Raw genomic sequence first — 27,771 nt, 5'->3', positions numbered from 1 at the left:
AAGTAGTCATCATCATCACTAATCCCTTAAGGAAGGAACTTCTATATAAAATATTAGGGAGTATTGCACGCAGCTGCTGTAGCTGACCGTATCCATTTTCCCTTGAATCTTTCACCTATTTAACATCCCAAGCTACTTAGCATTTATTTATGGAGTTTTAAAAAATCACTTTTCATAAATAGTATTCTAATCAGGACACCGATATCACTAAGGTAGGTCAGTATTGTATTCTCAGCATAATGCCAGGCCACCTATACACTGACTAAATCACTTCGATCATCCGGAGAAGCCTTCTCAATTGTCCCATTATGTCATAGTCATTTAGTTTATATCCAAACTAAAGCTTTTGGCATAGTGGTGCCAGTACTTTGGAACACTGTTCTCATTGGAATCAGCAGCCAACAACGATTCTGATATTTTACCACCGGCTGAAAACGTTTCTCGTTTCATCAAATATTATTAGGGGATGAGATTGATTCAGAGTTGGCCATTTCTTTTGCACCTTATTCTTTTGCAATGCTTTAATTATTGTACTCTATACCACCATGGTATTGCCGCCTGAGTGTTGGTTTAAAAACTCTCCTGTAAATAAAATTAATTGCACAGAGGTGTGTGTGCTTGTGTGATGGAAACAAGGTAGCGGCTTACCTAGTGAATTCATAGCCAAGGTGACATTTGAGCCAGAGACTTCTCGACCCCCAGTTTCTGGCCTGAGACTGATCTAACTGGATTATTATTATTTTGGGATAAACCATTAAAAACACTTAATGACCTTGCTAAAATGGATAAATGGCCCCAAATCAGTAAGTGTGATATCCTCCAAGGGCAAAGTAGCAGTTTCTCTTAATGAATATTGGCAAACTTTAACCCCCGCTCCCAAGGTCAGTTGAACTAAATCCATGGGGATTTAGTAGGAGTTGCAGTTGCACAGCTTGCAAGACAAGCAAGGCACTAGATGCCTCACTAATAAAATTTCATTGCATATAAGTTCAGGCACTCTCCTTTGACTTCCTACTACTTTTGCCCACTTTTTCCACACAATGCAAAATTTTACAAACTATTCCTATTGTAATATTCCATTTAAAAATAAAGAAATAAAATATTGAAACCATGGTTTTCCCCCTATATTAATCTTGTATTAAATTTTATGCTTTTCATCTTGTCAGCTTGATCTGGAATATTGTCCTAATGGAAGTTCACCCAATTCCCTCTTCACTGTCTTTTAGACAAACTGAATATGTTTCTTTTATTTCAACACTTTCAGTGTCACTGTTTTTAGACTGTTTTTGACTACCACTTTTAAATTGTCTTCTTTTAAAATGTGTATTTTTTTGTAATGAGAGACTTGTTTTGTTTTGTTTTATTTTGGTGTAAGGTGCTTTGGGTGCTCTATGATCAGAAAAGTGAGGTACAAAAATATTAAGCTAAAATCCCCCTTTAGTGTTTCAGCCTTTGCTGAATCCCCCCCCCCCCACCAACTGAAACTCATTAAGCAGTCTGTATAAGGCAAATAAACAGCAAAGTAGGGCATGGAGGATATATTTTTGGCCAGTATTCCATTACAAAAGGAGGGAGGGGGGACCTCATGCAAGGCTAACAGATTTGAATAAACACATTTTATTTTTGAAGTTTTGAGCAGTCCAAACAAAAAGTTGTCGATATAATATAAATACAAAAGTATTTAAAGCACATCATTGACAGCCAACTACATGGTATGCAAGAACGATAGCAAACCACAGGAGCAGCAGAATGTTGGAATATTGGTAAATAATAATGGTTTCCTAGGGCATCACGGTATGTTCACATATACAGGGTATGCAGACTTTTTGAAATAAAACTGAAATTGTACAGAACTTCAGGTCTTTTCAGAAACAGATCAGCATTTTTAAAAGAGTAATACATTTACATAGGCACACATCAGTGTTCTGCTTGTTTCAAGAAGGTAAAAAGAAACTTGATAAAGAGAGTCTCCAATTTGTAGGTCTCCATCATTCTTTAAGAATACTGCTATCAGAAAGAATACAACTATTAAGATAAAAACAAACAGAATGGAAAACAAACAAACAAATTCAACATCTGAGATTTGAGTATAGGCGTGGAGCATTCTAACACTGGGCTGGGATTCAGACAAACAAGATACACAACTCCATATGCCCAAGCAGGTTTGGCTTTATGTTTCTTAGGTTGCAGCTTCCCAATGTCATATGGCAAACCACTTTTCACACTAAGGAGAGTTTCAAGACAGCTTGCAAAAAAAGGAAGTAAATAAATGAATTGGGCACATCTAAAGTAGGGCTCTAGTTCCAAGCCCTGGATTAAAATCCAAGACACTTGTCAGAAAATCCCTTTCTGATAAAAGAGACTTTATGCCAAATAGTATTTTGCATTGGTGCCTTATAATGACAAATTAGTCATGTGTGTTACTTGTTTGTTGTGTAAATCAAAAACCTTTATTCAAACCATTCAAACCATTTGTGTATATCCAAGAACAAAGTTTATTTATAATGATTTTAAAAATTATAAACCAAAGCTGACTTTGAAGTTTCTCTTTCAATTCTAGCTGTGCAATATGCATGTTTATTCCTTGGTTTAATGCTATTTTGTGTTGAATTTTAAACACAGGAACAAAAATTTAGAAAGTACAGGTTTACTTGTTTAAAAGCATCTGTTATGGCTCATTCCCACAATGTGTATGGCACTCAACCAAATATTTTTCAAGAGCAGAACACAAAACAGTTTGACACACCAGATATTATTTCAAGGATGCATCCTTCCTGAATTGGCATGTACTATAGTGCCACCTTCTGGTCAAGCCTACTGTATACATACAGCCTCACAGCAAGTTTTCAATTATAGTGTGTAAATTGGGTGTTTGAAGTAGTTCAAATATTGATTTTCCAAGGCATTGTGGTTGAACTCCACTTTATCAAAGATATATTTTACTAACATAGCCAAATCACAATTAGGACGGGAAGAATTTCTCCTTGAATTAAAATGGTGTTAATTTCCTACCCGGCCGATCATTATTTCAACCATGTTTTTGTTATAATTATACAAGGAAAGCTATGGACAGTTTTTGGGAAACAGTTCAGAGGTATCAATAGTTTAAAAACATATAATTGGTTTAATAATAGCTGCATTTAAAGAAGTACCCTGTGAAATGCTAGAAGCCAAATGTGAAGGCTGAAAAGATAGGATTTTAATATCAAGAGTCTGCAATCTAGTGTTATTTCTAAGACGGTTAAATGGAAGAAACATCAACTGTCTTAGAGACCCTAACCAGTAAAGAGAATTACTTTCCTACGGATTCAAATTTTGCTACTATTAGGATCATGGGTTAAGTGAAGTATAGTGGCGATGGCAAATATGTTTAGAGAAAATTGTTTACTTCATTAAATAACTACTTCCCAATTTGTTACATACGATAAATGTAATATGTAATAAATTTATTACATATGAGCGGAGTGTAAACTTATTACAACCCACATTCAACAAATGTAGACCTTTCCAATTGGAAAGGTAACATTTCTTATTATCAGGCAAAATCATGAACTTGTGATAATTGAAAGTGAAGCTCCCACGGTGACACTAAAACATCTCCATTAAACCTAGGGGTAGTTGTGGTCATACAGGGATAGAGTGGTCTGTTTTGAAGGAGCAGAGAATGTGGGTTCATGTAGTTGACTTTGTGTGACTGCAGGGAATTTCAAAGTCATTGAAATAGCTTCTGAAAGGGTTTCCATTCCTGTGACAGATTTGGTAAGTCACATAGTAAACTAGATCTGACTGTTCAGAACAAGTATGGTTCACTAAACTTGTTTAGACAATTTATTACCATTGGAATTCCACTCACAATCACTACACAATGGGGGGAACTCTTGGCTGCCCGAATCCACCTGAGTGTTGACTTTTAGAAAAACCAAAAACACAGAAAAACTCCCCCCTCCACCGAAGTAACTCAGGCTTATAATTAAACAATTTAACATTCCACACTTTGGCCTTTGTGTTGTCCTTTAGCACATCTGCCATTTCTTACCCATGGATGTCAGCAGCAAAATCTACAAATATTTATATGCAGGAAGAAACTAGCTTAAAACAGAGGTTATTGAAGAACAGTTCCTTTAAATAGGTTTTCATATTAATCACTAAAGGAATATGACTACATTTGCCAAGTTTATGGTAATGTGCGTATAATGGCTATAATGAGATCACTTACAACATTAAGGAAAAGAAGTAGACTTGTTTGCTCCCTACTGAAAAAATCTGACAGGTCACTGTTCTTCATTAGTGACTCTAGCAAGGAGTAGTGCTGAACACTATCTTCAGACCAACGGTTTGCAAGCCTACATTGAGACATTTCTGCCACAGGCCAGAGGACACATAAACCAAAAGAAACTGCTGTTCGGACTGTGCACACATTTGACAGTTCCAGCATTATTTGGCCTAGCAAAATAAAGCCATGATATGCCTGTTTATGCACAGTTCACAGAGGAATAAAATGTCACATTTTTTTACAACTTTTGCATGAGCTGAGCATTACAAAGATTAGGGTACAGGACTGCCAAGAGGAAGCACTTACGTTTAATTGCTTTAAGTGAGTGAGATATAAACACACTCAACATTTATCTGCTTTAGGGTGCAATCCTATAAAGATTTAACTGGGAAGAAGTCCTATTGAACTCAACAAGGATTATTCCCAAGGAGAAAAGCATCAGATTGCACTCTGAAAGTACTAGACTTTGGGCAGGGTTGTGCTCTAAATTACAATTCTTCTCCCCTGGTGTCATTACCATTTAACACAGCTACATTGTAATGACAGGATGTATGTTAAAAGGTAAAAATGTAGGGTGTACTGTTTGTTGGTTTTCAAGGATTTAAAAGCAGCATGCGAAAAGCCCTTCCAACACACCAAGCCAATTTCTCTTTGCTGGTGGTTTGCTCCACAATGCTGTGATTCTTAATACATTTAGAGGTGTTTTCAGTTCCAAAGGGATTTATGGACACAAATTGTACAAAACTGAAGACAGGACGATTTGATTTCAGGTGGATCTTAAGGCTCTTCTCTATTTCCACGGTAGAAAATACTCAGGGTAATTAAAACAGTATACTGCTGCAACACTAGAAATCCCAGGGTCTGATATTAAAGCAACTGGAACTCGATACAAAAATGAAACAGCCTGTCCCCCATCTTCACCTCGACAAATAAAGGCCACCTTTTCTGTAGTAAGAAACCTAAGATCCCTGTCAGATCCCCTGAGGTAGTAAAGTGGGAAGCTTAGTGAATCTTCGTCTTTCATTTTATTTCAGACTGCAAAAGTGGAGTTTCAAGAGATAAGCATTTATGAATCTGCTTTAAATGTACACAGGCATACCCTTCAAACTGGCTACTGTGCAGTAACAGAAAATGAATTTTAAACCAGCAATGAACACGAGTCGGAAAAGAGATGTACGCTTTCCAGTGAGAACACACATGTTGTTATGCCTCTCCTTGCTCACAACCAAGTGTCTGATGCTCACTGCATAGCGTTAGAAAAGTTGACACAATAGGAGAAAATTGCAATGTTGAAATATGAGGAGTTTAAAGGCAATCCTTTAGGAGCAGCTTCAGATCATCACATTGCAAAAGATGCCATATGATGAGGCAGCATGACTGCCTACCAGCCTTCCATTTTGTCCATAGCTGCATGTTCTTGATAGATTTACTCCTACCTACCCACACTGAGAGTTCATGGTCCACTGCAAGCTTTTGGTCTTCCATCTTCCTGAACACAGCTGGTAATATTGCTATCCATTCAGTAAGTAGACTACCACTTCATATGTAGACATCATTATAGCTGTGTTTGGAATCTGTCTAATCAGATGCGTTGTTAGGCCACGGTATAGGGCGTTATAGCCTTCTTCTCGCACAAGCAAAGACAGTGTCTGGAAAAAAGACCTGTACTTTGTTCCTTCTTCCCGTAGTCTTGTTCGTACAACCTCTGCATCAAAAAAGGAGAAAACATTTTATCTTGAGGACAGCTTTCCACAATCTTGGAAGGATTACAACACTTGCCTACTTCTACAATGCATTACTTATTTCATCTGTTGTAGGACCCTCGTACCCACGGGACCTCCTCTCCTGGTATGCCCCATGGAGGACCTTAAGGTCCATAAGGTCAACACCCTTGAGGTCCCGGTCCCTAAGGAAGTTAGATTATCCTCAACCAGAGCCAGGGCCTTTTCAACACTGGCTCCGGCCTGGTGGAACGCTCTGTCTCATGAGACCAGGGCCCTGCAGGATCTGATTTCTTTCCGCAGGGCCTGTAAGACAGAGTTGTTCCGCATGGCCTTTGGCTTAGAATCAGTTTGATTCCCTCCCCCTCTTTCTTTTTTCCTTTTTCCTCCAGTGAAGAGGCTGCATCTTAATGTTTTAATGTTGTATTTTAATCTTGTTTTTAAATGTTATTTTAATCAACTTGTTTTTATAATTGGTTGTTAGCCGCCCTGAGACCGGTCTTGGCTGGGGAGGGCGGGGTAAATAAAATTTACTATTCTTTTTATTCTTATTAGCCAAAACAGTACTCAAAAGCAACATATTAGACAACTTGTGCACAGTTCTCAAAGGCAAAATGTGATGAATGTATTGAAAGTAACTTATCTCTTGGACCGGGAAAAAAAAAATTTGGTTGCTGATTTGCTTAACAAAAGCCTCCCTTACCGTGTGGATAGGCTATGGATGTAGCACAAGTTTTCGAAGTAGCTGCAGCCATCATCATGCCAACAAAGTCAGATGCTTCTTTGGCAGTTTCATCTTCCTCATCCATAGCAGAAGCAGACTTATACTCCAAAAGTCTTCGCTTAATACTCTCATAAATAACAAAGTGAATAACAGTTTCTGATATGCCTGCATAGCTCGCAGACATTCCTCGGTAAAAGCCTTTAATTCCATCTGTCTGATAAACCCTGCGCACACATTCAAAAGCGCTCATCCGTTTTTCTCCACGATTCCTGAAAGAGGGGGGAGAAATTCAACACTCAGAAGAGCTTTATAATATTTTGCCAGATGCAGACACCACTCACCATATCTGTAAAGTTTCCCATTTCATTATTTCATTTCATGAGTCTACTTGCAAGCTACAGAAAACATACACCTTTATTATGAACACTGAAATGATTTCTAAAACTAACCCAGATCTACTGAAACAGTTTTCAGGTTATACTGATTCAGATGTTACAGAAATCATAAGAGGTACTGATGATACCTCACACCCAGCAACTTCACAAAGATATCAAATAGCATTGGGGACAATATTTACATTTTTTTAAAGAGTTCAATACCTTGCATCAAGTTGTAATCGTGTCTTTATTAGCCAAATTGGATTGGTTGCGGTGATTGCAGTGAAACCTAAATAAATATTAAAAAAGGAAGATTAGTTTTGCAAACATAATGAAAAATAGCAAAGCTAAAACATGAATAAAGATACAAGTTGATACAAACTGACCTGTGCTATGCTAATGGTTAAAAACCAAAAGTAGGCATCTTGACATTTTATTGTTTTTTTCCAGTCCACGTAGCCAATATTTGTTTTTGCAAGATTTCAATAAAGTAAAATAAAGCCTCTTTATTCTTCTTAGTAACTAGCCATAAGTACATCTAGAACCCAATTTGTGCCCATTTATTCATACAAATCCCTTTTTGACACCTTTCAAACAGCCAGAGTGAGACTAGGCTAACTGAATTTAAATGCACTCCAAACAAAAGCAAACTGCAGTGAAACTAAAGCATGCCAGAAGAGTCTAAAATGTTCTCTGCAAATTTAATTTATAAACAAATCAGATCATAAAAACACGTTAACTACTTAATGTTGTACAGCTCAGAGACACGTTACTGTACATCAACACAGTATAGTTTATACAGTATAATTTAGCTGGATGTTGTATTAATTGTGCCAGTGAGTTCCACTAGCAGTAAAAGCAAGGATTTTTGGTTGGTCCCAGGAATACTTGTACAAACATACAAAAGTGAGTTGTGAAAGGAAAGCAGCTACTCAAAATCTAAACGGTATTAACAGCCAATAGTGTGCATGTTTTGCCACTTGCAAATAATATCTCCTACACTACACTACCATAAAGAATAGAAAAGCAGTACAGGAGGGCAGCTTTTGAGAACTGTACAGTTATAATATAAAATGCATTGCATATCAGGTAAAATGTCTGCAGAAGGGAGGTTGGGAATTTGTTGTGCTCAAAGTACCCAATTTATTACTATTTATTCAGCTGGAATGACAAGCAAATCATTCCTCTAACCATGCAAATCCTGTTCTCCTCTTGCAGAAGTGAGTGTTCAGGAGCACCTTGTGCAGTGCATCTCCCATGCACATTTCAAAACAGAATGGAAAAGCCTGCTAGTGAACTACACAAAAAGGAATGTTTGCAAAGCAGTTTCCCGCCCCCGCTGGACAATCTCTATTGGTATTCACGTGGGGGGGGGGGAATGTGAATGAAAAGGTTAAAAAAAGAACTGCCAAAGGATCTTAACTGTTTTAAGGTTTAGTTAACATTACAAAACTTTCTCTTACTTCATGTCACAAAAAGCACACTTTAATTACTTGCACAGAAGCAGAACTGGTAATTAATATTGTTTGGCTAAATGGCAATATGCCTAGCTAATGTTAAGCTCCTTTTAATGTTTGCATCCCCCAAGTCATTGTTCTTCCTAAACACAGGCATCATCTTTAGCTTTTAGCCACAGAAATATTGCGTAAGTGCATTAATGGTGGGAGGTTTTTTTTTTGTTTCATACGTGTTCAAACAAATCAACAAACCTGGAGAATTGGTTTAGACATTGCCCATGCATACGGGATATAACACAGGACACAAAAGGAACTGTGCCCTAGCTGCCCTAGATTAATCACTATGAAATGGTTTTATGGAGAGTTAACTAAATGGTCTGTCTGCCAGTGATGTTTACTGCCTACAGCACATGCAAACACAGGTCTACTAAGAAGCAAGCTCCACTGAGTACAAGGCGGCTAACTTCTAGGTAAGTGTGTAAAGGTCTATAGCCTTAATGTATTTCTAATTGGTAATCTAAAGGGGAATAGAGGCAGAGAAGAGACTGGGTACAACATTCCATGAACGCAACTTCAAGTCCTGGGTATAAATGCAAGCAAACATGCTTATACTTAGCATCTTTGGAACCTATACAAGCCTAAAAAGGAAGAGAATCAAGACACTGCATATGTTGGACAATGTTTATGTCCCTTGTTCCATCTGAGGAAATAACAAAGTACTTAATGCAACTCAGAAGAGTATTTAGCATTGGGCAGATTGTGATCCGTTTTTACTTTTAAGACTTAAGCAATGTTCAGCTATATATAATCCCAAATTTAAAAGCACTAAGGTGCTTGGACACAAAAAACTGCTGGAGGGTAAGTTCACAAATACAAATGCACATGCTACAAAAGAGGGATTACTCTTTTGGCAGTTGTTGAATCAATCCATCAGATCACGTTTAAAACTTGGCTAAATTTTAAAAGGTATTATGAGGGTTCAAATGCTGCTCATAGGAATGTCTCATACCAAAATGCATTTGAACAGTGACTACATATGACTTCAGCTTTGATCCAGCTGCATATCTATAGGGCTGGATCCAAATTTTCCATGATCAGAGGAAAGTGAAGAGATTTTTTTTTGCCAATTCCTTCTTTTCCCTGAACATCTGCTCCAGAGGGTAGGAGACTATCAGAACAGCATGGGAGTGGTGCTAGGGGGTGGGGAATCAGCAAAAATGACCTTTTCTAACTCTCCATCCTCCAGTAGGAGCCTCCATTGGATCAGAGTCCCTTATGTGAATGGAAGAAGCCCTTTTGTTTGTGTAAAAGCATAATGTTTTAGTTAATTATTATCTTTAAATACTGGAATTCAATGCAAAATATTTAAGGCCATTTATATGGCTCCATTAAAACAAAATGAAACAAAACAAGAAGTTGCTCAGTGCAATCCTATGTATATATTTATATTTTACTCAGAAGTCCTAGTATGCAATGGGAATTATAGGCCTTATTTCAGTTTGCTGTTTATTTCTAAAAGCAATTCATGTGAACCTCTAACCAAAGAAGGAGCGCTCTCTCTCTCTCTCTCTCTCTCTCTCTCTCTCTCTCTCAAGATTTTTGGAGCAAAACAAGCTTAAAAATAAAACAGCTAAGATCCCAGGTATGCATCTGCATTGTCTTTGTTTGCAAGGGATAATGTATTGATAAATGCATGTGAATACATATTATGCCAACAAAATTTAAATAGAAAGGAAAGAGTGTGGTGACACATACAGTTAACTGTACTATTATTTAAGGGCAGTTCTGAAATACTTTGCCTAAATAAAATAGAAATATATAAATTAAAGGTAGGAATCCTATGGATTGTCAATAAGGAATGTAATTTCACCAACTTGGCTAAACACGCAACAGTAGTCCATAAAACTGTTTTTCCACCTTTCCCCAGGCTGCACTGGAAGGAATAGCTGGGTGATGTATTAAAACAATGTATACAACTGGAATTCAAATAAAAATATTCCCCTTACATTGTTTGTTTACAAACCCAAGGTGTGGTTCTTACGCTAGAGGCTGCAAGAGACGCTCAGTTCAGTACTCACGAGGTTTAAGTTAGTCCATATTTCTGCAGGAAGTGACCTGCGGATGGGGAGCATGAGATGACACGATCTCACTCTTTTCACGGGAGAAATGTACAGTAAATGCCTAAAATAGACACAGGCTTTTCTGTATCATAACAACAAGCAGTGACCTCATCAGACATATGTGACAAAACTGAATCCCAATGGAAGGATTTGTGAATTAGTAAATGTGAGATCTAACTTTTTTAAAAAGTTTAGAACAATAAAAAAGGAAAAAAGGTAGTACAGGCCACAGGTATTTTTTTTAAAAAAAGTTTTGCAAAATGCACTGAGTACTGAAATTTCTGCCATCTGCAGCAGTTTAACCATTTAACAGCTTGCAAAATACTTACCTATACTTATTTTTAAAAGCCCAAAGTGCTGGGTGTGTATGTGCGCATGTCAAATAAAAATGCTAACCTTGTCACAATGGGCAGAAAAAACAAGCCTTAATGTCAGGTTGAAACCAGTTTAATTTAAAATTTGAGACATGCCTGAACTGAATAACTTGTACCTATTTTACAAATGTTTGAAGTTATAGAATAAGCTAATTTTGAGTCTTTGGGAAGTATAAAGCAAAGGGAAGACAGACAAAATTAGAACAGATCATATAATTCAATTAAGCCATTATCTTCCCTCTTTGGCTCAAAATGGGCTATAACGGAAAGCCGGACTAAGCGTAACTTGACAAAAGATCTTCCATACAACTTTTTAAACTTTGTCTATGAGTTGGTTCTATGAAAACAGCAAATGACTTAATAGTAAAGGCCCTGAAGTTATCAAAGATTACAGAGCATGTTGTAGTTGATGGAATAGGAATGCTCCTTAGAACACAACAGCTTCCAACTGTTCCATCAAACAGTTGGGTGTATAGTGTCAACAAAATCACAAAAGAAAGTGTCACTGCTCTTTCACCCTAAGTAGCATCGCTCTCCATTACGTGTGAAACTCTGAAATTCACAATGCACTACCTCACCGCAACACCACCTCAAAGGACAAGGTAGAATGAAATGCCCAGCTTCCACACACTCAAGGGGGTATATTATACTAAACTGAATCATGTAATTCTTTGTCATGGACTGGCTGGACACAGTGGAATGGTGGGAGGAACCAGGAAGGCATCTCAGAGTCCAGTTGGTACGATGATGAGTGGTCAGAGGGAGAAGAGAGTGATGACTAGGAGAAGGTGCTGTTGGAAGCTGAAGAGGTAACAGGGTTTAGTGAGCAGGAAGTCTAACAGAGAGAAGTCCAGAATCTGAAGCAGGAGCAGATGGAGACCAAGGGACAGAGATGAGTCAGACTGGTGAAGAAGCTAGGGTGTCTCCCCTTCTGCTGTGACAAGCTCCCTTCCCCCTGGTCTCACAGGACCCAAAGTGGTATGAAGAGGAAAGAGCAGAGACAGACATGCCGGTGGAGTCTCAGATTGCTTGGGAAGGACTCGTGAAAGGAGGAGACTTAACCAACTACGGAAAGGTGGGGATCTTCAGTCCCCAAAACTGCCTCATAGGGACAAGATTTACCAGGAAGAGTTGGTGTGCTAATTAGACCTGCCTCCTCTGAGCAGGCTTTGTTTCTGCTAATAGTTAACTTCACGTACTCCTTGTGATTTATTGCTGGCTGGCTTCCTGACATTCTGTATGCACACTGGAGTGTATGCAAGGCTTTAGACTGAGATGATAGACTCATTTTGGAACTAGCTTTTTTTGTAACTGAGGCAACTAAATATCTTTGAGGAGTTCTGTTAATTTCCCTGTACAAGTATAGTTTGCAAAGGGGAAAAAATCCAATTAGGCTTTCTTTACATTCTTAGACTACAGTTTATTTTTGCTATTTCTATTCAGCAAAGCAAATGGAGCTTAAAAAATAAGGCATTTTGTTGACTGAACTCATTAGGCAACATATTGAGGGTGGAATGGGAGCATGATGGCAGTCTGGCTGGCTAAGGGTCCCCTGGGTTCTGCAGCAATTCTATCGCTGAATACAAGTGGCCCTGTATACTTGTCTAACTTAACCCCGAATACATTCCAGAATGAAGGATGATAAGCAACTCCAATAAGGATTGTGAAAAAATGTCTGAGAAAAATGCTTCTCCTTCGTTAGACAGTAAAAGTACAATAAAGACTAGGTACAGAATAGCATGAATTTTAAACATTTCAGACTTTGAAAGATTGTTGTTTTTTAGAAATTTAAAAAGGAATACTGTCTACAAGGTTTCAAATAAAAGCTAATTTAAAAAATAGTTCACAACCGAAACAGAGTATAGCAATATTTTGAGTGTGTAGTTTTGAGACTGTTTTGGTGTCAAGTGACTCAAATCAAATGGTATATATATTTACAATTGCTAGTGATATGAAAGCAATAAAAACATCTATAAACAAGGTTTCAATAAAATAATTTTTTTTGAGAAGCTAAGACAGAAAAAAGCCTCATACTTCTTAATTGTTCAAGCAACTTTGAATTTTAAGCCAAAACAGACTTTGTGGGTACAATTGTTAATAGCATAATGTAGTGCATTCAATGAAAGTTTTAAGAAGCAATTAGAAAAGTGACAAGGTTAGCATTTTTTCTCACAAGCTATGTTAACGGCCCTTTATATTAGTTATATGGCTACACAGCCAACACTATGAATCAGTATTTTATGCATCTTTAGCGGAGGTTTTAAAATGGAGTCTATGGGATTTCTAGCATCCTAAAGCTATGCTAGTTCAAGAGGAAAAAAATAGCTACCTTCCGAGCCAATCTGCATGGGACATTCTTTCACCAACCATGTGGTTTAGGTGCATAACTGCAAAGCTGAACGTTAATGCTCCGTCAGTATTGCATGAGCACAAGAGCAAAATAATTTCAAGTAGTAAGATCAAAGCCACAGAAGTGCAAAAGAGGCAGCTTCGCATTTTAAAAGCAGAATAAAATATGTACAGGTCTTGAAATGACAAACAGAAAAATCTAAGTGTCTCAAGAGATTCAAAATTTAAGTTTCGTAAACCCAGGGTTTAAATAGCAAAAATTCAAATACCAATACAGAAATTATTACTGGACATGTATGTAGATATGAAACCTGCCAACAAATCAGATTTTCACATTTATTTAACTGGGCAAAGATGCACATCTCTTATGAAAAACAGATAAGGAACCTTTAAGTTAGTTCTGAATAACCTTTTGTGTGCAATATACATTGCATAAACTAAAAAATAATCTTAAGATTACTAATCCATTTTCTTATCTTCTGCTCTGCTCTTTTGTCAAGAGAAATAATATTTCTTTAGAAATTTCTCTGGAGGGAAAAAAAACACAGGTAACAGAATAGTCTTTCATATTAACAAAGCCTCTGAAGCAATTAATTGAGGTGCAGTTTCAAAAGAATAGCCAATCACACAGTTATCCTTCTCCCACCAAACCCATTTCATTCCCAATGGATTCCTTCGGTGGAGTGTAAAAAGAGATAAACTATATTAGAAGTACAGTTCTAAGCATGCCAGACAATAATCTTAAGAACACAGTTTTCTTTTCTATTCATTTCTTAGATCTAACATTTTTAAGTTTTAAAAAAAGAACATTTGGGCCACAGTGCCCAGTTGGGGAGAAACCCTATGCTACAGGGTTGGTTAAATTATTGGGCCATTATAATTTTCTTTCATCAGATCTATTTGTGAGCCACTCTAAAAGTCTAAAATCTAAAAATATTTGTATGCTATATAGAGAAGATTCACAGCAGAAGCTATCATATTCCCTGCAAGTGTCATAGAGTATTAAGAACCATTATGTCCCACTTTAGCCCCATTCTTCTCTTTTGAAGAAACAGAAATAAAAAACTTTACAAAACACGTCATGGCTGTTATGCTGGAGGAAGTACACAAAAAGAATCTACATTTAAGCCATGAACTGAAACATTCAGTAAATCCCCCTGGTTCAGGTGGGGCTACTCTTGGGGAAAAGGGTACAGCATTGCACCCACAGGCTGTAAAACCATGCACAATGACTCTGGAGTAAAGTTCATGAAGTCAGCAGTACTGCAAAGAATTGTGCTGGATTGCATTTTTATTTCCCTCTTTCCCCAAGAGGCTTATTCACCTCCAAAACAGGAAAAACATATTTACTGGCTTTCTATCGCCTTATCAAGGGAGGGGGGCAGATTACCTAATACTGCAGCAGCAAATTTTAAATATTTCAAGCACAGGAGGGTGACCAAAATCTGCTGGTATATTATTACAGAAAGTCGGAGCAGTTGTCTTAACACAGGAAGGAGTTTCAAAATAAAATGAAGGGGCAAGGAGAAGTCTCATTGCTGGCTTCTTTAGTTCCTATAAAATTTGCTTAGCAAATTTGAAATTAAGTCCACATGACTTAGCTACCTGGAATGACAGCAAGAAAGTCTGTTCATATACCATAAATTCTCTATTCATTCTCAAGCCATAAACTTTCATACGTAGCATTTAAGACCAGAAGATAGTCTGCCCAGCCATTCTGCCGCTATACCCCGAACCAACCATTTCCTGTATTTCTGCAGTTCCCCATTCACCATAGCCACTCTAACACTAAAAGGCTTTCCACATAATTAAAGCACAAAGTTACAGATCCTTACCTGCTACTCCAGCTGAGGTCATGTGTACCTTGGTAGATTCTGGCTCAAATATATTATTCAGCATTTCCTTGCAATTGGAGTATGCAGCAAAATATATTGCTCTGAAAGGAAAACAAGTTAAATATGATCAATACAATATAGCTTTGTAGTAAAACTAGTAACAATGATGATAGTTGCATGGAAGTGTATTCCAAGCAGATAGGTCTCTTTCTCCATTGAAATATAAATGTACCATTGAAAACAATAAAAGGAAGCAGTGCTAGTTTTTTCAGATGTTCTGCAGAAAGACCCCAGCATAGATCCTCATTCTCACCACACTCTGAACTTCCAATTCTTCTTAGATATGCATCATAGGAATTACTAGAACCTGCTGTTAAGGGCTGGGTGAGGTGGAAACAATACACCATTTAGAATAGTACTGTAATCACAAGACAATGACCACCTTCCCTCAGACCTAAAAAGTTCTGACTTACAAAATGGCTAGGTCTGAACTATGACAAGTTGGTATGTTTCACCCTCTGTTGGATTCTTCAAGAGCACCAAGCAAGGGCAATACAGTGGTGCCTCTGGTTACGAACTTATTTTCTTAAACTGAAACCGCTCTTATCTTGAGGCGCGCTTTCGCTAATGGGGCCTCTCACTGCGTGCAATTTCCGTTCGCATCCTGGGGCAAAAGTTCACAACCAGGAGCAGCTACTTCTGGGTTAGCGGGGCTCATAACCTGAAGCATTCGTAACCAGGAGTGTTCGTAACCAGAGGTACCACTGTACTGAGATGCTGCCATACATTTGTACCTTGGTTCTTGAACGCGTTGGTACTTGTACGTTTTGGCTCCCAAACGCAGAAAACCCAAAGTAAGTGTTCCGTTTTTCAACATTCTTTGGAAGCCAAATGTCTGACGCAGCTTCCGCTTGAGTGCAGGAAGCTCCTGCAGCCAATCGGAAGCCGTGCCTCAGTTTGTGAATGGTTCCAGGAAGAAGAAGAAGAAGAAGAAGAGTTTGGATTTGATATCCCGCCTTTCACTCCCCTTCAGGAGTCTCAAAGCGGCTAACAGTCTCCTTTCCCTTCCTCCCCCACAACAAACACTCTGTGAAACGGACTCCTGGAATGGATTAAGTTCGACAACCAAGGTACCACTGTATTATGAAGTCGCTTCAATACAGTTTTATATTTACAAAAAAGAGAAGAGATTTAGAAACTTACATCTTACATTGCCAAATGGAACATTACAAATAAAAATAAAATGCAAAATGCAGCCACATTTAAAGCTGCAAGATAGAAAAAAATATTATTTTAATCAAAACAAGAGACACCCACAAGGGGGCCTTGCTTACAGCTGCAAGTTAACCCAAGCAATAAAATGTTTTGGATGTTCAAAAGCGTTATGAATCACCTGCTATCACAGTTTCTCTCTCCACAGTCACTGAAGACAAAGAAAGTTGACCAGGCAACAGCTACATGTAGTAGGAGCACACAGTGTACTTGTTAACACAGCTGGTAAATACAATTTTGTATTTTTATTTTGTGAACCACCCTGTGATCTACAGATGAAGGCCAGTATACAAATTTAATTAATTAACTAATTAGAACTAAGCAGTAAAAAGTTCTTTAACACTTGAGCTAGGATTCTTAAAAAATCCAGCGTTTTTAAAAAAGTGGTCCACTTTTTTTAAAAGGGACTTAAAATTGACACAGAGCACACCCAAGCCCTTCCTTTCTCAACCTGTGGGTCCCCAGATGTTGTTGAACTACAATTCCCATCACCCCTAGCTAGCAAGGCCAGAGCTCAGGGATGATGGGAGTTGTAGTCCAACAACATCTAGGGAACAGCTGCAAGCCATTTCCTGAAGAAGCTATTTACATCCAGCACAAAAACTAGTGCTTCACTTCATTTTCATGTTGAGATGTTTTAAAGTGCCTGATAGGCAAGTATATATATTTAGTTTTAAATGTTTAAAGCAGATAACAAACTACCCTAGTAAATACATATTTGTTGCAAAAAAAAATAATTTAAAAAAATCATATAATCAACTTTTTGCAACATAGATAATCTTGCCACAAGGGGGCAGGAGAGAATTTTCTACAATATTTATTATATATATAATTTTAACAGCTTTGTTTCAAATTTGTGCTATTCTAATTACCTAAGAAGTCCCTTAAAACATATTTAATGTACAGATAGTAATTAAGCACACACCAAGGAATACTTCTGTAATACTCTAAAATTTAACTGATGTACATTGACTTTTGAATGGTAGTAACATTTTGCATGTTGTAACAAAAAAACAAAAAACAAACCACATACAATCAGCAGAGGTTGCTATATGAACAGCCTCTAAGTCTTCATGAAACAGAACATTAAGTTAACATCATTAGCTCCTCAAACATGTGGCCTTTCACAAGGACCTGATAAAGTGGTTGTTTTACGTGATGTAATGAACAAAATGGAATCCATAATCAATGGTGTATGCTATACATGTTAAGAAACAAGCTTATTCAAACAGAGAGAAGCTGTTAAAGCTACTTAGTGGATGTTTAAATGAAACAAAAAAGTATTTGTCCATGGTTGATGACTGGAAAAAGTGTGCTATGTTCATTCATAAGCCTGAGAATACATTAGCAAATGGACAAGCCTAGCATGAAAATTGGGTAAAGTCCACAGCCACATTTTTAGGAGAAAGAGAGAGAAACAGGTTAAGTTATATCCTGAGGCTAATCTGAGACACAAAATACACAAGACTGCCTGCACCTTTCTATGGCTTAAGGAGCTATACACCAAACTATTGCATTAAACTTATTAGAATACTAGTCCCATCTTATGTGATGCACCTTACTTTTGCCCACTTTCCTTGCAAATTAATGCAAGATGGCGTCTACAGAATAATCTCTTATTGACAAGTTTAAAAGGAAAGCATCCGGTGGGTGAGGAAAAATGAACCGTTCACCTTCAAGCCTCTTCCAGCTCTAATGCTGCACTCATATTACAGACACAAATGTATGGGCCACAATATTAAAAAATACTGTGCACAACAGCACCCCCAAATATTTATGAAATAGAAAAGGGCTAGGTAAAAAGAAAAATGCTGTTTCAGCAGAAACTTTTAGTAAGGAGTGGAGGCTGCAATACTAGCATCTATCATCAAGACAGAAACCTATTTCATTTTTATATTGCTGTGGTTTGTATTGTCTGTTATTTTGCACAATAAATGTGATTTATATGAGGCACTAACCAGCCAGAAATTAACTTTGGCTGAATTCCAACCCTAAAGTCAGGGTTTTAATATTAAGAAGCAAAGAGAATGGCTGTGAAGGAATCAGATACAGCTGCGATTTCTGAATGAGGAACAAGACAAAAAAAAGTTTTTACAGTGTTATTTTGTAGACACAATTCCATTAAAACCAGCCATAATGATTTTTTTACACAAGATGCCTGGGACTGCTGTATTAGCCCACTATTGTAATCTACACTTTGTTTTAAGGATATACAAATGGTCCTTCTTCCCTCTGCTTACCAAACAACTACAATTATTTGCCTACGTGGCAACAGCTTAAAGCAGAACAAAAGCAAACAGTATTTAGCATTATGGAAACTTTAAGCAGAACAATATCACTCAGAGAGTGAGAGTGGACCGAAAGTTGGACCTGCCAGAATCAAATCTTTATTTCGTACAAAAGGTGACTGGAGTGAATTCAGAGGAAACAGATCACTGCCTCTTAGTGCGCATCCAAAACTGGGCGTGCAGCCACTGTGACTCATGCACAGAACAGCTGTTTCTTGGCATATGCCTCCAGCACTTTTGACATTACAATCTAATGATTTTTTCCCATTGCTCATTCCATACATTTATTGTCTTCTACAGAAACAAAGCAACAAATTATCTCCATTAAGTCTATTCTTCTGTTTCACTTGAGTATTTTGTACAGCATAAAAAACAGAAAACCTCTAGGACTTGTTGTCGACCTCCAAATGAAATCACATCAGTTTCACAGTGTAATCCTAGCCCTGTATTGCTGACTGCTGGGGAGAAGTCGGGGGTAGGATGCCAGCTAGGTGCTGCTCTGCTGGCCTCCACCAGCAGAGGAGAAGAGTGGTGATGGGCTTCACCATGGCAGAGATCACAGCTGCAGCCTAACAGGTGGAAAGCTATCACTGGTGATTGCAAGTGGAAAGCCCTGAAATGGGGAGATTCAGGTGACAAGCACTAGGGGCTTTGGATTCAAATCCCCATGGATCCTCCAATGGACCCAGAACTCAGGTCACTCAGCCACCAGCACAGGCATAGCAAGGAAATGGCAGGAATTGCCTCCCCCAGCAAAATCTGGAGTCAAATCATCCGCCGACCCCACAAAAATGTTGCCCAGTGGCTTCAAAAGAAGGAAAAGTATTAGAAGATTTATTTGTGTGATAACATAATTACTCTGGAAAACTCTACACATCACCTAATCCTAAATAAGCTATGATAACATTTGTTCATTTTACCTGGATGGAGCCACGCCTACCAAATTAGGACCCAATCCCCGGAAAAGTGAGCGAGGGCCTTCCTTCTGTAAAATCATTCTGCAAAAGAAGCACACATGTAATAATTTACATATTTAGGAATACTGAAGTTATATTGAATCAAATAATTTTATTTTGAAGCACTAAACATATACAAACAGGCATATGTATACACAGCACTTTTCTACACCATAGAAACTAAACAAATGTTGGGGGCTCTTTTGTAATTTTGTACATTTTCCTTTTTTTAAGCAAATCCCATGCTCATTGCAGGACTCTTTGTAGACAGGATCCCAGCCCAGCACAACTTCCATGCATTACATCATCCCACCCCTGTCTGACTGGGGATCTTGTCTACAAAGAGTTCTGAACTACGGTGAGCAAGTACTCCCCACCACCACCTTCCATAGTTCTTCCTCCACTCTCACCCCCAGCCACACCATTCACTTCTTTTTTCCTACATTGCATGCTGCATTGCTGCAGCCTCGCTCCTTAAGCAACAACCATTCCTGTGTATGCACTGTGCATGCAGAGAGCAGCTGCTGTTAGTATCTGTCCAACCACAGGATACTGTGGTCTTGAGGCCCACTGGTGGCCCTGGTCCATAGTTTGAGAATGCTGACTTAACTGTTCTTGAGTCTACCCTACAATTACTCACATGCAGGGAACCAGGGCTAAAACTACAACACATAATATCACTGCTGATTTTAATGTGCTTTTATGATTGAATGGTCCTGGTGATTTTATTCTTGCACAATTGTTTAATTTTGTGTTGCTGGCTGCCCTGTGCTCCTAACTAGAGGAAAGGTGGGATACAAGAATAATTTAAACTTGCAGTTGCTGAGAGCTGGGGCAGCTGCAACTGTTCTTGGATGACACATATTAGTTAGACGTGTTCTAGTCTGGGCTCATGCCTGGCCATTGGAATTAGTCTCCCTTGGTTGCCCTGAGGAATGACCTTTTTACAGAGAACAGGACAAGCTCCTGCTTCTTATGATTATTTTTAATACCTGTTTTTAACTATTATTATTACTGCAAACTACTTGGAGGATTTTTATTTTTATTTTTAAAAAATCAAGCAGTACAGGCACACCCACCCACCCACCATCATTTAGTTCACATGTAGCCACAGAAAGCCAGAAGTGGGGGAAGAGACCTGATGAGTCTCAGCAAAGCCCCACTGCTTTGCCAGCTGGCAAGCAGACCCTCCCCAGTCTGAAGTGGACATCCTCTTTAGGCTCCAGGGAGAGTCTCCTGGTGAGTCAGAGGGACAGCAGGGCTTCCTTGACCAACTCAAATGATGTGTGGGGAATCTTCTTCTGTGTGCAACAGCAGAGCTTTGTTGAGCCGACAGGCAGCTCCTCGTTTCACGCAATTTCACTGATGCATGCGAGGGTTCAGAACATAACCTCCGTGTAAACGGGAAGTCGCCTATAAATTTTGTTAAATAAAAAATAAAAACTGGCCACATCAAAAAGTGCCTTTAAAGAGAAATCACATTTCCTAAGAAGTCAGCACAGAATTTGTTTAAAGGTGGATGAGAAGAGTTAGACAATACATGTATCAGGGAACAAGACACGGCACTTAACATTTGGGTATTTAAATTATAACCCTTAAAATATAGTGCTCCAAGGGCACTAGGAATTCAGGATGAATTCAGGTAACTTTAGGTTCAAAGCCAAACGTTATCTAATCAGCATGTTGCAATATGCACCATATTATGCTTATCAATACAGATAAAGTGTCCAATAATGTCAAATTTTCTTTAAAGCACTTCTTGTTCAAACAGAAATACAGGTTAATGACATAAAAAACTAAGCAATCTACAAACAATGTTGCAAGAGACATTCACTTGGAACTGTTTGAACTAATCCAAGTATCTACATTCATTTCAACACAGTGGTTTAAAGATTCAGTTTATTTATGCAGGCTGCACTAGAATAAAAATCTCGTTCTGCCTCATTCTTCTATCCAAGGGCAAGATCAGAAGTCACGTTTGAAGCATGTAGTTTTAAAAAGGATTTGCTTGTAAATTACACTGTGCCATTTGTAATCACCGCTGAGAGGTCTGAGGTATGTTGCACAGCTGGATTCCTGAATACCAATGCATCTAAGATTCATTATGTAAGGTATGATTTTGCAATCTTAACTATGGAGTATGTCACTGCACAACACCAACAACAAACAGTACAGCAAGCAATACATGAAAGATACTGCAGGAATTGTAGTTAATTTCATTGTTATGTTTAAAGCCATTTCTTAATCTTAAAAGACAAACTTTCATTCAGGTTGGAATTGTCAAGCATGCCACCATTAAGTATCCCACAGGGTGCAGATCCTGATTCTACAACTAGGGGGGGGAACCCATGAGGAATACAGCAGCCTTCCAGGCACTTTAGTTGCCACTCCTTAACATTTCTCAGTCCCATAAGCACAAATAATTAAAGTGAGTGAAGTATGAAAGGCTCAGTACCCCCACAGTTGCCTATGCTTTTAGAAAACTTTAGAAAAGGCAGCATGATTGAAGACAACCCATCAGCCCATTCTCAGCACAGGAGGATGGATCCCTCTTTTCTTACAATGGATCCCTCTTCTAACAATGACACTGTAAGACAGGTCATTATTACCTATCCATGCTGTAGATGGGATGAGGTGGCTGGGACTGAAAAGACAGAATGCCCAAAGTAGGACTTCCTAGTTCAACACAACTATTAGCTAAAAACAAATCTGTAAAACAAATTTGTACAAGTCTCTTACTGTCTGAGGAATACTGATGAAAATACATTTTAATCTACTTCTTCTTTATGGGTTTTCTGCCAAATGATTTCTCTGCGCTTTTCTATCAGAACAGTTTTGTCCTTTGGACTCAGATCTAAATTTGTAATCCTACTTACATAAGCACTACAGAAACATAAACTGTTCACAGTTCATATAGAAAGATGCCCAAATCATTCCATGTTATAGATCCTACAACTGCAAGCTGCAAAGAAAATTCAAGAACACAACGCTGTATTCTCAAAAATTAATAAACATATCATTTCAAAAATAGCAACACTTGGGTTCTTCATGCAGTGGTTGTTCATTGTCGCACCTTAACTCAAATCAGCAGCAATCTTTCATCTGTCTGATACCCAGACCACTTCAGATTTCTTTAAACTACGGTGAGAAACAGTTTGCAGCCTATTACAGACTTTTCCCCTGGTGCCCTCCAGACATTTTAGACAACACCTGCCTGATAAGTTACAGCCCCAAACATAGAGAGGGCACCAAGCAAGGAAAGGGTGGAATAAACCAATTGCCCTGCCAAGGAGGGAGGGACACAGCACAGTCCCCACCACTATGACACTAGCTTTGCAATGGAATAGCTTGTTATGCAAATGCTCGCCTAATCAACAATCAACAATGCATTGTGTTTGATAAGTGGGACCTGAGTGTACATTAAAGGTGCCAGATGCTCACCTGTGGGGAAGGAATTCCACAATTTAGGGGCTGTCACAGAAAATGCCCTCTCTTGGATTACTCCTTCCCTCATCCTCTGAGGGTGATGGAACTACCAAGAGGTAGTCTTAACACCCAAGAATGTATGTAGGAAGGAGGCAGTCATGCTATGCTCCAAACTGGGTTGATGGCCAGACAGCTGTCACACTGAAGAGATAGAATTATAATTCCGAAATATTGTTACAGAATTCTTTCTAGAGACCAATTGTATCTCAAGACAGGAAGCCAAAATGCAAAGGACTGTGCAGCAGGCCATTATTATTATTTTCCATTTCAAGGACTTAGTTTCCTTCAAGAAATCTAAATTTGCTCAAGCCAGAAGACAACCATTTCCGCAAATATTTAACCTTCAAAAGTGTGAATGAAATACAGATCAATAGTTAACACTAACATCCAGAGATTCCAGGGTATCCAGTATGAATTACTGTCAACAATCAGATATCAGTGCAAGAAGAAATGGAGAAGGCAAGACCCCTTTTTTCCATGTCAAGTATATCAGAGCACAGTAATCAGACACTTTTGTTTTTGGTACCCATTAAAGATGGATCAAAATGGTGGGTTTCAGCTGGCAGGGCACATTCTTGTCTGCAAATAGGATTGCACCTTGTCTTAAGTATGGGCGGTTGTGCACAAACTGTGACCTGGAGCTTACTTTCTAAAACCTGAAAACTCAAGCTCAGAAGCAACCAACTTCAAAAGAAGGTGCCATAAAGATAACAGAAGAAAAGTCATTTATTGCTCATTTTGTGATGACCCTTGACAGGAATCTGTGACACGCCCCCCACCCTAGTAAGATGTGTCTGTCTCTCTCATTATTGGCTTTCAAGAGAAATTTAAAAACATTCCTGTTTACCTAGGCATGTTATGGCTGAAAGACATTGTTCTTGGCAACCCTGAGATAACTGGTTGAGAATGTTTTAAACTGCTTTTTAGAATGTTTTAAAATTGTTTTTAGTATTTAAAAAATATATTTTGTGACTGCTGTGTCTGCTGCTCTGGGCTCCTTCCTCTGGGAAGAAGGGTGGGATATAAAGCAAATAAATAAACCAACATAAGATACTGTGTACAGTCCTCTGGTTTACCATATAACCCAAGACAGTCACTTTTTTACAGTAATATCAAAATCCTGCAGAACCTCACATTGCAGGTCAGAGGAGTAAGGATAAGCCAGGGAAGACTACCTACAGCAGATGAAGTGCATCTCCAGCATGTCTTATTTGAAGTTTTCCTTATATCATTTTCTCTTTTCAAGGGGCATAAGGGTATACAGTGATAGCTCGGGTTACATACGCTTCAGGTTACAGACTCCGCTAACCCAGAAATAGTACCTCAGGTTAAGAACTTTGCTTCAGGATCAGAACAGAAATCGTGCTCCGGGGGCGCGGCAGCAGCAGGAGGCCCCATTAGTTAAAGTGGTGCTTCAGGTTAAGAACAGTTTCAGGTTAAGAACAGACCTCCGGAACGAATTAACTACGTAACCAGAGGTACCACTGTATAGCAAAAGGGCACCTTTCAGCAGACTTAAAAACAGGAAAACTCAAGGAGGGTTGGTACTCACTTTAAGCAATGGAGAGGCCCTGGGGAAACTCTAGTTACACGATTAACACTGGCACCATTCACAGTATTCAGCTGAACTTCAGAGATGTAGAGTGTAACAGAGGAAGACTGCAGCCGTGTTTTTACAACTTCTAGTGGACATGTCAGAATCGCACCTACGGTGCCCCCACATCTGCAAAGAAGAAGAAAAAAATAGTAAGTTATCAAGGAATGCGGAATGTCTACAATCAAGCAATTTTACAAGATGGTATAAGATAGCCAGGAACTGTGGCAAGACTCTTGACAGAGGAATACTTCCTTCCAAAAGTAGCAAAGCTTTGGTGTAGTATTGCCCTTGTGTTATGCTTTGTAGGCAGTGCATGCATGTACGACATTTAACAGAGACATGCACTTCCTGTAAGAAATCCTCAGCAAATTGTTTGATAATATGGATTTCAGTATTGCTTCTGTACTGAAACAACTAAAGATTGCAACTCATTCTTTCTAAAAAAGTTCTTTGTTGACAGCTCCTTTCATAAGCATTCAGTACTTAATTTCTATCATTCGCTTAATCTTGTAAATATGGCTGAATAGCTAAGGCTTCTAATATTCATTATCAGATCTAACTCAAGTTGAAGTCGATTGCATTCTCTCAACCTTCGTTTAAGTTACCCAAGATATACAATTAGACTTTCTAGTTCAGTTGTTTAAAATTGCATGATACAATGTTCCAGTGTTTTCCTATATGATTTTGCATGCAATACTGTGCTATATTAGCAGAATTACAATAGTGTTAGGGAGGGGTAGAGAGAGACTTTTGAATGCTGGTGAGGAGTGATGTTTGGATGAACGTTTGAAAGGGGTTTTCAATGTTGGGGGTATGACACTTGAGAGTCAGTGGAGTGGAGAGTGGAGCTGAGAAAGGGTGTGAAAGTTGGTGGAGGATGGGAAGCATGGTTTGTTAGTCAAGAAATATAGGGAAAGCATTATAATAGCAATTGATGTCACTGTAATAAGATAACAATTAACAATAAGATGTTATTACATCTGTAATAAGATAACAATTAAAATCATATGCCTCAAATAATCATATAACCTTTGTTTATTATTTCTCTTTAACGAATCAACTGTCACTATGCATGTCTCTTACTTGGCTCTCTCAAAAGTGAAGTCTTTAGATAAATATTATCTGTGGTGGCAGCAGGAATAAAGAAAGATGAGTGAAATACCCATCAAAAAAAACCCCAGCTCATAGCTGTACATCTTATTAAGAATGAAAAAGTGGTACAGGGCTGAGCGGGGAGTGCCAGAGCATCTCAGAGAAGGAGGGGTGGAGGCTACAACACATGAATGCAGAAAATTGCCTGCTGTGTAAATGTTTAGTTTCTTGGACTAGTTATTCTAGTAACAAACTACTATAACTTGGCATATGTTCAAATACACCACAGCAGCACATGAAAAACTGCCAGAAAATAAGCAAAAATAGAAAGCCAACAAAGCACAGTGGACATATTCAAATATTGTGCTACAAAAATAAAATGTGCACCCTTAATTTGAGGCATGTTCAATGCTATTCTTAAAATTTAGAAAGCTCTAATCCTTGAGGCCTTTGGTGCTGAAAGGGCCAACCAAATTGAAACTATAGGCATCTCTGTTTTTCACTTGCCACCTTCCATCATGGTGAATGCTCTATAGCTTGCTGGCAAGCAACCACGGTCCCTCCCAAGCATGAAGCTGTGAAGATGGATGGGAATCATCCCAAGAGCTGTGCCTGCTGCTTCCCCCAGCTTAAGTATCAGAGGAAGTCTAGAAGTTATTTGGCAAATGTGTGGCCAAGGATCCTGCTCTTTGACTACAGCTTGGTGAGGTCACTACAGGCACCTCTGCCAAGCAGTGGTCAAAGCTGCCATACTTTCTCTGCTTCCTGCCCCTTTTTCATGAAAGAAAAGGGGACTAGCTCCCTTGGTAAAGGCAATCTAAATTAAGCTGGTAGAGAAGGCGGGAAAACAACCTGGTGACCACAATTTTCGGCTTGGATATTGAGCCTAGGCAAAAACTGTGGTCCCCTAATGGTTGCAGAATGCTATCAGTCAAATGCTCTTTGCTGCTCAAGTGTCCTTCAAATTGGAATCTGCCTCCTCATGAAAACCAAGTAGATTAAATTTCTGCATTTTTAAAGAGATAACACTTGCTTGTGAGCAGCACAGGAGCACTAGGCTTTTGTCATTAGGTCTGTCATTAGGTCTACAAGCGAACAGTCAAGCATAGTTAATTGAGGCATAAAGACAACAATAAACTCTCATCTAGATTACGTTTCATGCCAGTGACCTAGATGTATCACTTTACCAACCCTTTCAACTATCTTGTCTTTGCACCAACACCAAAGTAGCATCAAGTAAGCTTCCAAGTTTATAAATAGAAATGAATTAGAATGTGCATTTTCAACTTCATTCATGTGATTTACCCTCTGGTGAAGAGACATTCTCTCAATTACAGTAAATGATACCACGTCATGCAGCCTTTTAATATTATTTTACTAGTTCTGACTATGAGATGCTTTTATGAACAACTACTTGTGTGATCTATACAGAATAATATTTCAGAATTGCCTTTGAACCCTGCCTGGGACCTATTTTTACCCTCCATTTATAATTCTGTTTTGTTACATTAAATTTCCTCCAAATGATCAAAATTATAGGCTGCTTACTTAGATGAAACTTCACACTTGAATGCCACTTTAGGCATGAACAAGCGTAAGGAAGCCTTGGGGCTCTCATGCTTCCTCCTCCCGTGTGATTGGAAGGAGGAATCTGGAAGCTTTCCTCCTCTTGACAGTCAAACTAGGGAAGATGAAGTGAAGGGGGGACACAAACCAGAGATTTAACTATGCTTGCTGATGTTACACTAGTTTAGTGTAACATCCTAATGTGGCTGTTCCATACTTAAAGAAGTGAGAATCTAGAACAATGTAAAACACTGTAGCCAAAGTGGGAAACATTGGACTAGGTA

General features: G+C 38.5%; 1 protein-coding gene across 2 annotated transcripts in view; it reads right to left on the bottom strand.

Annotated features, from left to right (window-relative positions):
- Window positions 1–5,279: 5,279 nt before the first annotated feature.
- The window catches only part of SLC25A36 (solute carrier family 25 member 36), a 36,635-nt gene continuing 14,143 nt past the window's right edge, over window positions 5,280–27,771 (bottom strand). For both annotated transcript variants that reach the window (XM_081192732.1, XM_081192733.1), the window contains exons 2-7: window positions 24,785–24,955; window positions 19,711–19,788; window positions 15,231–15,331; window positions 7,318–7,384; window positions 6,698–6,987; window positions 5,280–5,978 (exon numbers count right to left, since the gene is read on the bottom strand). In XM_081192732.1, the coding sequence (XP_081048858.1) occupies window positions 5,785–5,978; window positions 6,698–6,987; window positions 7,318–7,384; window positions 15,231–15,331; window positions 19,711–19,788; window positions 24,785–24,955 (901 nt within the window). In that variant the 3' untranslated portion in view covers window positions 5,280–5,784. The remainder of the gene's footprint in view (window positions 5,979–6,697; window positions 6,988–7,317; window positions 7,385–15,230; window positions 15,332–19,710; window positions 19,789–24,784; window positions 24,956–27,771) is intronic.

Source organism: Podarcis bocagei (genome assembly GCF_964188305.1).
Source record: "Podarcis bocagei genome assembly, chromosome: 4".
Classification (NCBI taxonomy): Eukaryota; Metazoa; Chordata; class Lepidosauria; order Squamata; family Lacertidae; genus Podarcis; species Podarcis bocagei.
The sequence above is the reverse complement of the archived record's forward strand: the minus strand, read 5'-3'. Positions and strand labels throughout refer to the sequence as shown.